General features: G+C 55.6%; 1 protein-coding gene across 2 annotated transcripts; it reads right to left on the reverse strand.

The window, feature by feature from the left end:
* Window positions 1-46: 46 nt before the first annotated feature.
* On the reverse strand, window positions 47-14,497 carry LSR (lipolysis stimulated lipoprotein receptor). 2 transcript variants are annotated; one of them, XM_032614587.1, is made up of 10 exons: window positions 14,121-14,497; window positions 12,613-12,957; window positions 7,509-7,628; window positions 5,556-5,612; window positions 4,855-5,001; window positions 1,591-1,743; window positions 1,395-1,454; window positions 1,163-1,294; window positions 278-906; window positions 47-183 (listed from the first exon to the last, which is right to left on the reverse strand). In XM_032614587.1, the coding sequence occupies exons 1-10, from the start codon at window positions 14,230-14,232 to the stop codon at window positions 148-150; spliced, it is 1,791 nt and encodes a 596-aa protein (XP_032470478.1). In that variant the 5' UTR covers window positions 14,233-14,497; the 3' UTR covers window positions 47-147. The 2 variants fall into 2 exon arrangements, with proteins under 2 accessions (XP_032470478.1, XP_032470479.1); XM_032614588.1 differs by lacking the exon at window positions 5,556-5,612 and having other exon boundaries at window positions 52-183; window positions 14,121-14,495.
* Between the last annotated feature and the right edge of the window lie 697 nt (window positions 14,498-15,194).

The raw sequence follows: 15,194 nt of genomic DNA on the forward strand, positions 1-15,194 counted from the left end.
TCGGGCTCCCCACCTCGCGCAGCAAAACAAACGCTTCCCTCCAGACTTAGGACTTGTGATCATAAGTTTTATTAGTCTTAGGAGGAGATCATCGATAATTCCTCAAATTTAAAAAACAGTACAAAAGTTACATACAAAACGTTGAGATCAGACGACTAAACTTTCCCGACTCAGGCCCAAGTTCTGCAAGGGAAAATGAAAGAAGGATGTGAGCTGGGGAGGACTGGAGAAGAGGGTCCAGGAAGGCTCTTAGAGCCAGGTAGGGCCGTTCACTCACCTTCTTAAGCCTCCGCTCCCGTGAGGCCTGGGAGTCAGTCTCAGAGTAAGGGGGAGGCGCTGGAGGGTAGTAGCCTTCCTCTTCTTCCTCCCTGTAAGGTCTCCTTCTCTCCGCTGGCCCCTTTTTCCGCAAGGCCTCTTCTAGTAGCTGCCCATCATATTGGGGGTCCCCAGACCTGGAGCCATCATCTGGAGGGTCCCGGGAGGGGTGGTAGCGGGCCCTCGGGTCAGCATGAGGGCGGCCTCTAGACCTGAAGTCATCATAGTAGGGATCCCGGGAGTGTGGGAAGTGCCTTGAGTCGTCTTGGTCTTGGTCGTAGAGGTCATCACGGCTGCGGCTTCGGGGGGGTGCATAGGCCCGGCCTCTCCTCCCACTACTTGGGGGAGACCTCCCTGATTCAGCAGAGCCCGGCCGGGCGAGGTCATCTAGGGCATCCACAGAACGAGCTCGGGGCCGCCCGGCCCCCCAGCCACTCCCTGGCCGGTCCACGGGGGGCTCTTGTTCCCACCTCCTCGAACTCCGGGGGGAGTGGTGACCCCACTCCTCATCCCGGATCGGGGTGAGGACAGGGCCCCGGGAAGGCCGGGATCTCCAGTCGTCCTCATGGAGGGAGGTGACTTCACTCATGGCTGTGGGAAGGAAGGTGTCACTGGTGGAAGGAGGTCAGGACCTAATGTCAGGAGCCCTGTGGTCCAGCAATGTCACCCACTCGGCTCATATACTCTCAAGGGAGCCCTAGGCTTTTCATCTATTTAGTGATGATCGTACACTTCACTGTGGCCATGGTAGGGAATGAGGGATTGTGTCCAGGATTTGGAGTAGGTATCAGGGAGCCATGTTTCCCCCAACCCCCACAAGAATCCCTCAGACCCCAAGGCTCCTCACCTCGCTCTACACGGCCATTTGGGGGACCAGGTCGAGAGGAGTCAAAGTTGGCCAGCTCCTTCTCCATGTAGTACAGGACCCGCATGGAGTCGTCCTGCTGGTTGGCCTGAATCCTATAGCCACTACGGATTTCTGGGGACAGGAGTTGGAGGTGATCAGTTCTGGGAGGTTGGATGCTGACCCAGCCCCCACCCCTATAGGCATGTCCAACCTCATAAGGATTGGTTCTCACCAGAGGTCACATTGCTGTCTGTGTCACGAAGCAGGGGTACCTGGGAGCTGTGGCCACCAACTGGGGGAGACTGGCTGTCAGGAGGAAAACCCTGCATTCCCAGCCCCCAAGCCCCCCTTCCAGCCCCAGACCCCTTAATGGCCAAATACCCAGCCTACCCCCTGCCCCAGCTGCTCCTGGCTCCCCCCGACCTCACCTGAGCTATTCCTGTCGAAGTCTCCAGAGTACCCGTTGTACAGAGGGCCCATGGGAATCATGGCTGGGGTCTTGGCAGGGGAGAGGTGGGCATAGGTGCTGGGGGCGTAGATGCTTGGGGCACCTGAGGTGGCAGCTTTGCCAGCAGCATACACTGGGGAGGACACACATAGCATGAGAAGGCCCCCAGGGGCCACATGCCTTCTTCCCACCCCACCTCCCGCCACCCCACCTCCCGCCACCCCACCTCCCGCCACCCCAGGCTGAGGAGCTTCCCTAGGTGCTCGGTTGGTTTCTGCAGGGTCCCTGAGGTTAGAGGACATCAGCTTCATTGAGTCCACACCTCCTGTGCCATTCCTCACAGAAGTTTCAGGATGGGGGGGTGCGTATTGGCAGCTGGCGGCCCTGATCTGGTAGGCCAGTATGTTTTAGACAGTTTGATGGTTTGCCAACATCTGACAAGGTTTTACATCAAACTCTCCTGCCAGCTTATCACAAGATGCGGCCACCCCGGACCTGCATTCCTACAGAGCAACAGGGGCAGAGGTGCCCTATAGGTAAAGCCCACAAGCCGGTAAACAAGTATTCCCTTTGGCAGCTGAGCCCTTGCTCTAGAAAAATGGATCATCTGGCAGGGGGAATCCCATGCCTACTCCCCTCTCACACCTGCTCGGTCCTCCCCACAGGGTCTTGCAGACCCAAAGGTGGTGGGACTCAGTCTGAGGCAGGATCTTGGGAGCCCCAGAGTTCACTTGCCTCAGCCAAGCAGCAAAGCGTCTCCTCTACTGTTTCCCACTTGGGGGCTGCACCCACCCCACTGCCCCCCCGCCCCCCCCCGGTTCTAAGGCTTGACAGCTCAAGGACAAATCCTCCTCCTCTCCCTGCCACCTTCCTCCCCAGGCAAGAGGTTGGGTCTTGGTGGCTGCTTTGAGGCAAAAGTCATGGGCCTGGGCAAGTCACTTCCTCCCCGGGACTCCAACAGGAAGATGGAGTGGGGAGATGGGCTCAGGAAGCTCCCTTCACCTCTGATTCAATTGGGAGGCAGAAGGCTCAGTGCTCAGCCCCACCCCACCCAGCCCTGAAGGAGCCCTTCGGCGGCTCAGCTGATGTGCCCTTTTATAATTAACTGTGGGAGACGCTGCTCCAGGACAGCTCAGCAGGACTGTGGCTGTGACAGAAACGACAGGGCTTCCGGCAGGGAGTTAATGGGACCTCGCTTTGGGGTAACAGGGTCTCAGGATGGAGGAAATGGGGCCCTGGGCCTGGCATTTGCAGTCCTGGTCCCAGCCTTAGTTAGTGGGGTAACTGCGAACTTGTTTGCAGCCCTTGAGGATTCCACGCGACCTGTGAAATGACCAACACCCACTGCCCGAGCAATAAGCAAGAAGCTCTCACTAAAAATGATGAGAGGGAGAGGGGATGGCCAGCACAGGCCTCCAGAGAGCAGTGGATTTCTTTTTTCAGGGCCGCGATGAAGCAGGTTGCCCACTGCTGAGTTCAGTGACTGTAAAGTTAGCCAGCATGGATTGAGATGCGGCCCCGTGCTGGGCCTGCATACACAGTGCTCCCTTGATGCTCACGATGCCCCCGTGACGGCAGGACCTTGCAGAGAAGGAAACCAGCTGCTCGTCTGAGGTCACGTGGTGTGAGTGGCAGGGCTCTGATTTACCAACGCTGACAGCAGCAATGTCCAACAGCTAGTGGGCGGGGAACACTCTATGTAGGCCAAGCCCCGCAGTTAATGCGGGACACACCAGTTCACCAGATCCCAACTCACCCTGTACAGCGGGCTCTACCATGGCCCCATTTTACAGAGGAGGAAACTGGGGCTGAGAGGGGAGGTCATTCACTGGGCTTCCCAACAGGTAAGGTGTCCAGCCAGGACTCAAACCTCCACCTGCCCAAGCTTGCAACGACTGCCTATGATTTTACCTGGACCATATTGCACTGGAGTTATGGCACGTGGAAACCTTAAATATACGGATGCCAACACACAGCCGTCTGAGCTACATGGGTAATTCTTTCCACCACCTTGGCCTAGGGGCCAAGGAGCCAAATCAGCAGGTGCCAGGAGAGGGGCAGGTCCGTCCCTCTTTTGGTCTCCCATAGTCTAGGTGCTCCTAACACGTAAAGTTATTTATTTCTATCTACCAACATCATCTGTTCATCAAGTAAAGATACAGTGAACTTGACAATGATGAAGGAAAAGGTGAGGTGTCCTCACTTAGAACTAGTAGGGAAGTGCGCTTTCATGGCCCACTTTCAATACAAGGAACAAGAGAGCAGATATGTCTGAATATAAGAAAGTAGCCAGTGTAAACTTCAATGTCAGAGGTGATGAAATAGTCATGCGAACTTCCCAACAACGGAGTGCAGAGGTGCTGGTTCACCCAGACGCTCTCTGGAAGGCAACCGGCAGTGCTGAGGTCCCTGAGGAAGGGGAACGGGGCAGCTGGAGGAGGGAGACTCTCTCTTCCTTTCCACCCCTGTTTTGTTTGCTGCTTCTCCCTCCATCTCTGGTCCCACGTCTAATCCCAGGCCTGCAGGTGCCCACTCTGAGGCCCTGGATGTGTCCTTAAACAGCACCCGTGGGAAATCCGGAGTGCTTGTGTGGATGTGGGTTGTTAAAAGATGCTTGAATTTGCTGGGGCTGTCAACCTTGTTTGGTTTCTCACCTTTTTCACTTAGATTTTGTTTTTATTTTTTTTTTGGCCACCCCGCATGTCATGTGGGATGTTAGTTCCCCAACCAGGGATCAAACATGTTCCCCCGGCAGTGGAAGCGCGGAGTCTTAACCACTGGACCGCCAGGGAAGTCCCCAAGATTCTGTTTTTAAAGGGAGTTTTACTTTCCGGTGAATAATGTTTTGTACTATTTGAATTTTTTTTTTTTTTTTTACCACGTGCATAAATTATACTTTCAAAAGCAAAGACTCAAAATAAATGAAAGGTGAAAAATAAGTGAAGAGCTGAAGTATGTAAATGATAATCTAAAACAGCAGGTCCTCCTTGGCCCACTTTCTCCCAAATTGCTCCCCTTAAAACCTCCAGACCGGGACTTCCCTGGTGGTCCAGTGGTTAAGACTTTGCCTTCCAATGCACGGAGCGCGGGTTGCGGAGCTGAGGACCCACATGCCTCAGGGCCAAAAACCTCCAGACCGGTGAGTGGCACCGTCCCGGGAGGCAGGCAGACGGCCACCTCCTCTCCTTGGACTCAGGAGGGAGGCCAAGCGGGGGCGGACAGGCAAGGGGCGAGGGACACTTACGGGCCTCTGGGCAGCAGCACTTTTCAGGGCAGCAGGGGCACCTGACGTAACAGCAACAGGTGTGGGGGCAACACTGACACCAGCAGATGCCCAGCAGGAGGAAGACAAGGAAGGCAGCCAGGCAGACCACGACCACGAACAGCCAGTCTGCGGAGAGACAAGAGCTGGCCCTGAGCTGGGAGGCCGGGGAGGGGACAGGGATGCGGGCACCGGGGGCAGTGCGGAGTGAGGGTGGGGCAGGGGCCGTCTGCAGAGCTCTCCGGGAAGCTGCAGCCCTCGCTGGAGTCTCCATGCCAGGGGCTGGGGCGCAGCTGCAGAGGGACGCCCGCTCCTCTACAACATGGGCCGGCCCCAAAGTTAGGGAACTCGCCCCAGGCTCATCTGGACGAGGCAGCGAACACAAGGCGACCCGGCCAGAGCAAGATAGGCTGTAGCCTTGAGAGAGGACAGAGAGCCAGCTGCCCAGATCCCGACCCCCAGAAGGGCACTGCAGGCACCAGTCACAGGACCCCCCTGCCTACACCCCAGGCCCCTCGTCAGCCAGCCCAGCCCACCCCACGGCCCAGAGCCAGGTCACTAGATGCCCCGGAGTCGGAGTCAGGCGGCGTTATTAGTGGGGTCTGAACGGGCGGCATTTAGGGCGGGGGAGAGTACTCGGACAGAAGCGGTAAGTGGTGCATGGGGGACTCCACCCGCCCTACCTTCCATGGGCCCCGCCTGAAAACCGGGTAAGAGCTCAGCCACCCCAGAGGTCCTGCCTGGAGGGACAAAAGAGAGACAGATTATGCTGCCCCTGCCCTGAAGCCCGGCTCCGGGGTCATCAGGGTGGAGGTATGCCCTGCAGAAGAGGTGGGGTCGGTGGACTAGCAGGGTCCGAGCATATGGTTCCTCCCCCATCCCCCCATCCTATGTGGGTGCTGTTTTCCAGAAGATTTCCATCATGTAATTCACTCACTCTCTCCCGCCACGGGGGATTCTATTGCCCAGAAGGGTTCCAGGATGTATCCCATGGGCTCTGAAGGATCGACCTCAGTTTGGGACTCCATCTCTTCCACACACACAGGTCCTATCGCCCCAAAGGGTTCCATCCCAGGTGAGAGGGGCAGTCCCTGTTCCACCAGGCACAAGAGGTCTAGTAATGCTAGGGCCCATGGAAATGTTTTATTTTAAAATCTGAAGGAAAAAATACGACAATACTGAATATATAACAATGACTTGTCTTTATAACAACGCAATCATGAAATATAATGTTTTTTTTTAATCCAGAGGAAGAGGCCCTTGAAGGCGAAAATGCCTACAACCCATAAAAGTCACAGTATGGCCCTGGGTTCTCTGCCCACCGGGGTCCCCTACGCAAGTTTCATGGCATGGCTAGTGTGTCCTTTAGGTGCCGCCCGGCACTCCGTGCCCCGCGAGTGCTGTATCTCAGGGGCATCTACACACCTGGCTGTACACCAACGAAGCTCTATCCAGAGCTCAGCACCCCATGCCACATGCCCCCAGGAGAAGGTTCTAGCATATAAACCAGCGGTTCTCAAAGTGTGGTCCTGTCTGGGAGGCCAAGCCGCTCTCCTGATAACACTAAGCCATTGTTTGCCCTTCTCACTCTCCTTCACCAGTAGAGGTGCAGGCGGGGGAGCTTTCCACAGGCTCCATCACATGTGATGATGTCATTTGCTCTGATGGTAATCGACTGTGTGCCTGTGTGCCAGATCCAATTTATAATATGTTAAACAACTATAAATATAACCCACAGAAACTTAAACAGCATTTCTTGGAGATCCTCAATCATCCTTCTTTTACGTGGGTCCTGCGACTAAACTTGAGACGTGCGGATGTAGGTTGTGCATTTTACCGAAGAACACACAGAGTTCTCTGGGTCACTGGCGCGTGCACTCTGTCACCCAGACGTGAACTCTGTTGCATGATCTGAGCACCCTGGGGCGTGCTCCCCCGTCATGTGCTCGTGCACACATGCGTCGCCTTGCATCACGCATGTGATGATGGCAACGTGCGACCTGGCAACATCTCACGTATAGCACACACCACGCGAGACTGTATGTGTCGGCTGAGAACAGAGCATCTGGCTAACGGCAGCATCCCTTCCACACGTGGCGGGGTGGGGGGGCCTCACAGCCGGGCGGAGGCTGCTGGCGGGTACCCCAGCCTGCCCCTGAGCTTGTAGAGGCAGCCGAGCTTAAGGGGAGCAGTAACTACACAAGCCACACAGTGGCATCCCAGCAGGGCAGAGGGCCAGCTTCCAGTGCTCTGGCAAGGGACTCCGGGGTGAGAGGTGGCTCTGGGGGTGGGGCAGAAGCCTCCTCTCAGTTATACATGCCATCAACCCTCCTCGCTCACTGCCCATCAACTCTAACCGTTTCTGTATTTTTAAAAACGGAGACTGGGAAGAGGTAGAGTCCCCATTTCTCTCCACTCTTAGTTCTGGCTCTGGTTTATTTGAAATGTTGCAGCGGGCGAGGGGTCCCTACCCTGCCCGGGGTGCAGGGTACAAATAAGCCCAAGTGACTGGTGGTGCTGTGAGGGGAGAACAGAGCAGGCGACAGAGCCCAGAAAGTGAGCTGGAGGGCAGAGAGCAGATACAGCAGTGGCAGAAGCAGCCCCCGACCCTGTCCCTCAGGGCCCAGCCCACTCACCGAGGACGATGAGCTCTGCGTAGGCCTCGTTGTTCCCCTGGAGGTCCTGGGCTGAGACCACAGAGCAGTAGTACACACCGCTGTCCCCCCAAGCCGTCTGGTCAAAGGTCAGGTCAGCATCTGCGTCAGGAGGAGATGCGTGAGGGCACCTCGGGGGAGGGGTGCCTGATGCCCGCAGCCCCTGCCATGAGCACATGGGGAAGGGGGCTGCAGACAGACAAGTGAAAATTGAATCACTCATACCAAGGGCGCTCTACCTTTTAGGCTCGGTTCTAAACACTTAATGCGGGGAATTTCAAGAAAGCTGTCAGATGGCACTGTTACCTTCCCTGTCTTGTAGAGAAAAGAAAGGGGTCTGGTGAAATTACTGATGAGCTGTACAACTGTGGCAAAAACTGGGGTGGTGGGGCTGGGACGGTCTGACTCCAGAGCCAGCAGTTCAGACTTACGCCTTCCTCTGTCCCATGTCCCAAAGCAAAAGTCGACTCCCCAAGACACGACCCACCACAGAGCCTAGTGCAGACCCAGGGGCCTGGGGCCTGGATAAGGAGGCAAAGATAAACAGGCCAGATTCCAGGGATCAGGAGTCACCCCGGCATGAGAAGGCGGGGATGTGAGGGAGAGACGTGGACTAGTTCCCTCGTCCTCCGGCCACCATCAGCACCCCGCTTCCAGGTCAGGCCCAGGGCTTGAGCACGCTCTGTGAAGCAGCCCCAGGCAAGGAGCCTCTTAATTACACCAGAAAAGGGTTTCCGCACATCCAGTTTCCTCTCTGCTCCTCAGGCCCTAATTAGTTAAATCGCTCCAGCCATTCACCAGGGCGGGACAGGGTGTGAGATGGGGCTGCGGGGCAACTCCACCTTAGGCCCCCAGAGGACAAGAGGTAGGAACAGGCCAGAGACAGCACCCCCAGAGGCCCACAGCCTTTCTCCCCAGCTGCTCTGGCTCTCTGGCTCCCTCGGACCCGCCTACCACCTTGCCCCACGGACCCCTGCCCTTCCCCAGGACAGTTCCGAGGGCAGCCACTGCGTGCGCCCCAGTCCACAGCACCTGGGCATCAGTCAACTACCGAAGGAATGAAAGGCCCGGAGCCTCCTTCATTCTTTGGAAGGAAGACCTCACATCCATAGAAAAACCTCCTCTCAATGTCTATCTACACCATTCCAATCGCCTTACCCTGGCTCACAAGGCCCTTGCAGTAGTGACACACGGCCACTGCTCACCACACCAGCCTCATCCCCCCACTCTCCTTCACTCACTAGACTCCAGACACACTGGCCGCCTCACTGTCCCCCCACGTGCTGGGCTCACAACTGCCTCAGCCTGCACTCCTGCTGTTCCCTCTGCCTGGCTCTGTGTTCGCAGACCCTCAGAGGGCTGGTTCCATCCTGCTGGCACAGCTCCCCTGCCAGACTGCCTAATTATATCAGCCAGCTTAGGGGCTGCCTGGCCATGATCCCATCTCCAGGAGGAAGCGGGCTCCAGGCAAGCAGAACCTGGTCTGTCTTGGTCGCCGCTGAGTCCTCCAGGGCCTGGCCAGGAACTGGGAATGAGCCCCTTCCCTCCCCATGCTGACCTTCCTTAGCGTTCCGGGCATGTGGCTATATTCGAGTAGGTGCTTGATACAGTCACTACAAATGAGGCACCTGGTGTACTAGAGAGCAACCGTTCTCAAAGTGTGATCTGTGGGACCTAGGGTTCCGCCAGACCTTTGCAGGGGATCCCTGAGGTCGAAGTTATTTTCATAATAATCGTGAGATATTTGCCTTTTCCACTTAATCTCATGAGTGTAGTCTGGAGCTTTCCGGAGGCTACATGTGTGTGTTATCACAGTACACTAAGTGCAGAAGCAGCTCTGAGAAGCCAGCTTCTATTCAGCCAGACTTTAAGGAGATATGCAAAAACATAAAATCAATGCCATACATTTTCATTAAAGGTTTTCATTTGGGAAATACGGTTATTTTTTCATAAAAGTATGTTATTTATACTAATCTATAAAGTTTATTATCATCATTAAAAATTTTTTTTTATCTTCTCAGTTTTCTAGCTGTAAAAACAAAGCTCTTTGAGGGCCTCAGTAATTAAGAGTGTAAGGAGGCCCTAAGACCCACACGTTTGAGAACCACTGCTATAGAGGACAGGTATGAACCCCTGCCCTTATATGGCTCAGATCCTAACTGGGAATGAGTGACAAATAAAAAATTTAAACATATCGAGGATCAGATGGTGAGAGCAGTAATAGAAGGCAGACAGGAAGTGCCTCTGTTGTAGAGGTGGGGACCGTGAGGAGTTTAAGTGACCCGAAAGGTAGGGTGACCCTGGGCGCTGACACTCCTTCGTGGTCACATATCCAGCCCCCAGTTATTGATCTCTTACTATGTGCTAGGTCCCTCTGCATATGTTCTTTCATGGAATCACCCTAAAACTCTAACCTACATTCTCCCAAATCCTCCAGATTCTCCATAACACCCTCTTGGCCCATCATTTTCTCCACTTGTATCTTTAAATCAGACTCTAAAAATGCCTCTCCAAAACCAGAACCCAAGAGGAGGGCCCCGCCCAAAGCCAGAGCGGGGTGGGAAGGCAGCCCCTAGGCCAGCAAGAGCTCCTAGGCCAGAAGCTAAACTCTGGGCTCCTGCGGGCCGGATCTGGGTCTCAATGCATTCTGTTTGGCCTGCACAATGTTTTCAAAACCCATGAAAAATACCACTTTCCGGCTTCTTTTGATCAGTTCTAAGGCCTGGGCTCACCTCCTTCCTGCAAGGCACACCCTGTTCCCAGTCTATGTCTGGTCCTGACATCACCTGGGCTGGGCATTGCTCTAATTATTTTAGGTGCAAGGAGAAAATGCCGGGTCTCCATTTGGGAACAGGAGCTGGGCTTTCCTCCACTTCCCTGGGCCTCTGACTCCTCATTGCACACCGCAGAGGCGGCCCTGGTGATCTCGGGGCGGGGGGTGGGGGGGGGGGTGTCCCATGAGCTCTCAGGTCCAGCGCTACTGAGCTGGGGGCACATGGGCCCCAAGCAGCCTGAAGAGGTAGAAACAGGGCCCCAATCCAGGCGCCCACATCACCCAAAGGACGGAAGAACGGAAGGGGAAGCGGGACCCACCCAAGCTGAGGGACACTGCTCTGGTTTTCCCAGGATGACTTTCACTTTTAAAACCTGGGCCGTTGGTAACCCTAGGAATTCCAAAGGGAACTCTGCTTTTCTCCATCCTCAAAGCTGAAGTGGAGGAAGCTCCCATGGCTACTGGGCTTCCTGAAAGGACATACACACAATGGATGTTTACAAATCACGGCCTATATCAAACATGGGCCCAGGTCAAGGCAACTTGAAAGACCTGGGCCTGTGGGGCCTCTGGAGCAGGAAGAATCTGCCCCAGATAGAGCCTGAAGGTCACTTGAGTTCTAAACTCAGCAAACGGGGCACAATTCCAGCCAATCTTCAAGGGCACTCTCAGGACTGGAGCTGTCGTGACAGGGCTGTCCGGTCATAACCTGGTCCAGGCTGGAGAAGTCCCTGGATTATGGGGTAGGGGCCTACACAGGTTGAACCCGCAAGAAGCCGTTTATCCACAAGAACAGCAGGATGCTTTGGGCTCGCTGCCCGTGGAAATTCAGAGCCAGCAGGGCCAGTCCCTCCCCAAAACAAGACTGACATGCTGGGTCCCTGCCCGTGGTCTAGACAGAGGGTGGGAAGGACTGTGCTCCAAGGTCTGGTCTCTTGGAGTCAGTAAAGGGATGCCCCCTTCCCTCCTCGGCCCCCATGCCCATGATTGAAACTCTAATCCTTGTTGAAGCAGGTGAGCCTTCGTCCCTCACCCACTGCTGCCCATCACCCTCCTCTCTGCCGGCTAGATTCTTTAGGGCACAGTCCCAGATCCTCTTCAAATCATATTTGCAGTGGTTTTAAGGGGTGAGCCCCGAGTCATTATCACATATCACCCAGGTCTGTTTTCTTTGTAGCACTTTGCAGGACTCTCTGAAATTCTCTTACTCTTTCTTTATCTGCTTGTTTGTTGCCTGTCCCATCCCACGAGAACATCACCTCCTTGAGGACAGGGATCTTGGCTGACCTGATCACCCCTGTAGCCCCAGCACTGGTTACCATAGCTTCTGGCACTTAGAAGATGTCCCATAAATACCAAATAAATGGATGAATGAATGAACGGCTTCCCCACTGCCCTTGACCTGGTTACAACAGGCACCTCCTATCAGCCGCTAGCATTATGGTGAAGGACAAGGGTTTCTCAGTGCTGCCTGAATTCAAATCCCAGCTCCAGCCTCTTACTGGCTGTGCACCAAGACAAGCTACTTTATCTCTCTGTGCCTCAGCTGTCCTGAGTGTAAAATGTGGGCATAAAGCACCTGGCAAGTTGTAGGCTTTCTCCATTAAAATCCCTCACCCCTTCGGTTCACTCCTCTTACCTCCTCAGTGAGTTCTTTGCTGAACTCCCTGGGCAAGCAAAGGGGTTACTAGCTTGAAGACTAGACCCAAAGTGTCTGACTTAGACTCCCACCAGCTGTGTGACCTTGTGCAAGTCACTTGACCTCTCTGGGTCTCTGTAAAATGACAATAACAGAATCTACCCACTCAGTTATTGTGGTCTAAATGAGTTAATCCATGTCAAACTGGATTAGAGCCTGGCACACAGGAGGCTCTTTAAGAGTTGTTACTTATATAAATTCTACTTATTATTGCTGATACTACTAGTATTATTATAGAACCCCGCCTCTCTCTCCATTACCCACTTTTCTTTATCTTCAAGCACTTGATAGTATGTGTTGTGTTTATCTTATTTGTCTCCCTCACTGGAATTCAAGCTCCAGGAGGGAAGGGATTTGATGATTTTGTTTACTGCTGTATATCCAAGGCCTCAAATGGTGCCTGGTATATGTTAGGTGCTCAATAAACCTTTGCTGTTAAATAAGGGTATGGATGGATAGGTAGAAGAAAGGATCCCTCCCTCTGTCAATCCTTTCAGACACTGGCGCTGACGAACTTCCAGGTGGGGACTCCAGGTTGGACATGAAGAAGCCAGCACCACCAGCCAGTCCAGCCCCAGCCCACCCCCTGCCACCCCTCTCCCCACCCCACGTACTTCCTGTGATGGTGATCCTCCGGCCCTGGTAGTAGTCTCCCAGGGTCACGGCATTGCCCTGTTTGGTGGCCACAACCCTGACGGTGCGCACGCTGTCCTGGCACTCCACGTAGGGGTTGTAGCCCGGGTTACCAGCCGCCAGCTGGGCGTTAAGCTGGTTGTCAACACTGGCTGGGGAGAAGGCGTCAGCCAGGCGGTCCCGGCAGAAAGACTTGTACTTCCAGATCACGATGGGCGCCATGGGGGTCGTGGTCGACTGGTAGGAGCAGGGCAGGGTCACGGGTTGGAATAGGATCACCACGTGGTAGGGGTCTGTCACGGTCACCTGGATGGCGCTGGCAGGGGCTGAGGGCAAGGAGAGTCAGCAGAGGGACCGCTGTGAGCTCAAGGAGGTGCTTCAGCAGGAAGGAGCAACATTACTTGTCACCAGCTTGACATTTACAAGTGTACGGTTTTACAAAGCGCCTGGCACACATTGTTCCTTAATCCCCAAGACCGGTGAGATAGCTCCGATAATCGTGCCCATTTTACAGACCCAGGGGGCTGAAGCGGCCGGTGCAAGGTCACATTGGCCAGATTTCTTGGAACATCCTGTCCACCCCTCTTCCCAGAGTGTGACCTCGGAACCGCCCTTGCCCATTCTGTCATGGAAAGGGCCTCTCTGTGGCCCGTGCAGGCAAGCCCAAATGGCCCCCCACAAAGCCCACAGTGCTCAAGGCCCCCCTTCAAAACAACCACCAAGTGTCCCAAGTTACTCCGGGTTCTGTGAATTTGGAGGGGGGGATTTTGGAGTTGTTTGGACTGCTTTGCATACAATGGTTAAAGCCCCCCTGTAATGTCTCCACCAGCCTCCCACCTCAGCCCACCCAAAACCATCTCAAATGAACACGCCCAAAGTGCCTGCTGAAAAGTAAAGTACCTCTGATACTCCCACCCAAACAAACATCAGATCCAGCAGAAGATGGTTTCCAAACAAGTCCTTGAGTCCCTTCCACCAGACTCTCACGCACAGATACTTCGGACATGGTTGGGTTGGGGGGTGGGGGGTTTCCAATACCGCACCCACCAAATGCCTGGGCGCTGTTTCTTGATCTCTCCCCCTAGGAATCTTCTACTCCAACGCTCAAGTGCCTTCTCCCCGTTACCCCAAGACTTAGAAATCTCGGCGGGCTACCGAGTCCTCATCCCGGCCTTTCCCAGTGATCGGTGGTCCTTCACCCCTACCCCACAAAGGGTCCCATTCTCCTTGCCACTCCCGGATTCGCTGTCCCGGGAGTTTCACTTCCTGTTATCTCTGAACAAGGGCGGGGGAGCGCTCTCAGGCACGAACAGAGAATTCCTCTCTGGCACACAAGGGATCTCCGGAGACTTGGGGATCAGGAGGTCTTAGTCACTGCGCTCCCCCTCCCCCAGTTCTCCTGCCTCCTGGGCAGTGGAGAACTCCATCCATCGCCCTTCTACAGTGCCCTCCCGCCGTTCCGCGGCACCAGGGACCCCGCTCTCCGTACCTGTGCACAAGGTGCTGAGAAAGAGCCACACGAAGACGACAGTGCCCCAGCCCGGGGTGGCCGGGCAGGAGCCCAGCCACCCCTCGAAAAGCCGGCGGGCCAAAGGCGCCATCTCGCCGGTCTGGGCGAGTCGGGCCCGAGCGTCCCCTCCCAGGTACCCGGAGGGTAGGGGGCGCGGCGCGCACCAAGACTGGGAGGGGTGCCTGCTCCTCCCCTTCCTCCTTCCGTTCCTTGTTCCTATTCCAAACCCACCCTGTTCTAGGATTTTAACTAGAGGACATATCGTGGACGAAGAGCACGCTTCCAGCTTTCGGGGAGAAACTTGCTTGACCCACTGTGGCTCTCCGAGCCACTCCACCCCCGCGTGGCTCTGGGGAATGGATCGGCCCAGGTACACAGGGTGAGAACACAGGGCAGGGCTAGGGGGTGGGCGGCGGGGAGGGGCTCCTCCACCTCCCTCCCCGGAAGTGGGCTGACCCAGGTGCGTTCCGGCCCCGAGGGTCGGAACCAAGTGACCAGCCTGCCGGGAGGGCGCCTGCAGACTAGGGGTCCCGTCCGGCCCCCTCCTGCTCAGGTCGTGCCGAGCGGGGTGTGAATCACCGAGAATCGAGACTCAACTGGGGTGATTCACCTGTTGAGGGAGGCGGGCGCCGCCGCGCACCTGTTCCCTCTCTGCCCACACCCCTCTCCCCACCTGGCGATGGACCCGCCTAGGTACACCCTGCGGGGAGGGGCGAGTCTAAGCGTGCCTTGGGCTGGAAGAGGCTTGCTTTTACCGCCTGATTTTTCCGCTAGACCTCGGGGTCCTCGCGTTCGGCTGGACTGAGGCGATGCGGTCCTCGCGCGCGTTACACTTAGGCGATATAAAGAACCAAGCGAAGTTTTCGGAAAGGAAGTGTGCCTCCTTAGGGATGCCCGAGGGGAGTGGGGCCCAGGAAAAGTTGTAATTCTACTTTGGAAGTTTTCTCCGCCTCCCCGCCCCCCACAATTCCTAACTTTTGGTTTGGCCCCCGGGCGTTCATCGCCCCAGGTCTGGCCTCCGGAAACTATGGCTCTTAAAGGGGCCGAGCGGAG

This window comes from Phocoena sinus, chromosome 19 (assembly GCF_008692025.1).
Source record: "Phocoena sinus isolate mPhoSin1 chromosome 19, mPhoSin1.pri, whole genome shotgun sequence".
Lineage (NCBI taxonomy): Eukaryota > Metazoa > Chordata > Mammalia > Artiodactyla > Phocoenidae > Phocoena > Phocoena sinus.

Excerpts from the sequence above, each read along its gene's own strand:
- LSR (XM_032614587.1), bottom strand. The coding sequence starts at position 14,232 with ATGGCGCCTTTGGCCCGCCGGCTTTTCGAGGGGTGGCTGGGCTCCTGC. Across the intron at positions 12,958-14,120 it reads TCTCAGCACCTTGTGCACAG|CCCCTGCCAGCGCCATCCAG; the intron begins GTACGGAGAGCG and ends CCTTGCCCTCAG. Across the intron at positions 1,295-1,394 it reads AGACAGCAATGTGACCTCTG|AAATCCGTAGTGGCTATAGG; the intron begins GTGAGAACCAAT and ends TCCTGTCCCCAG.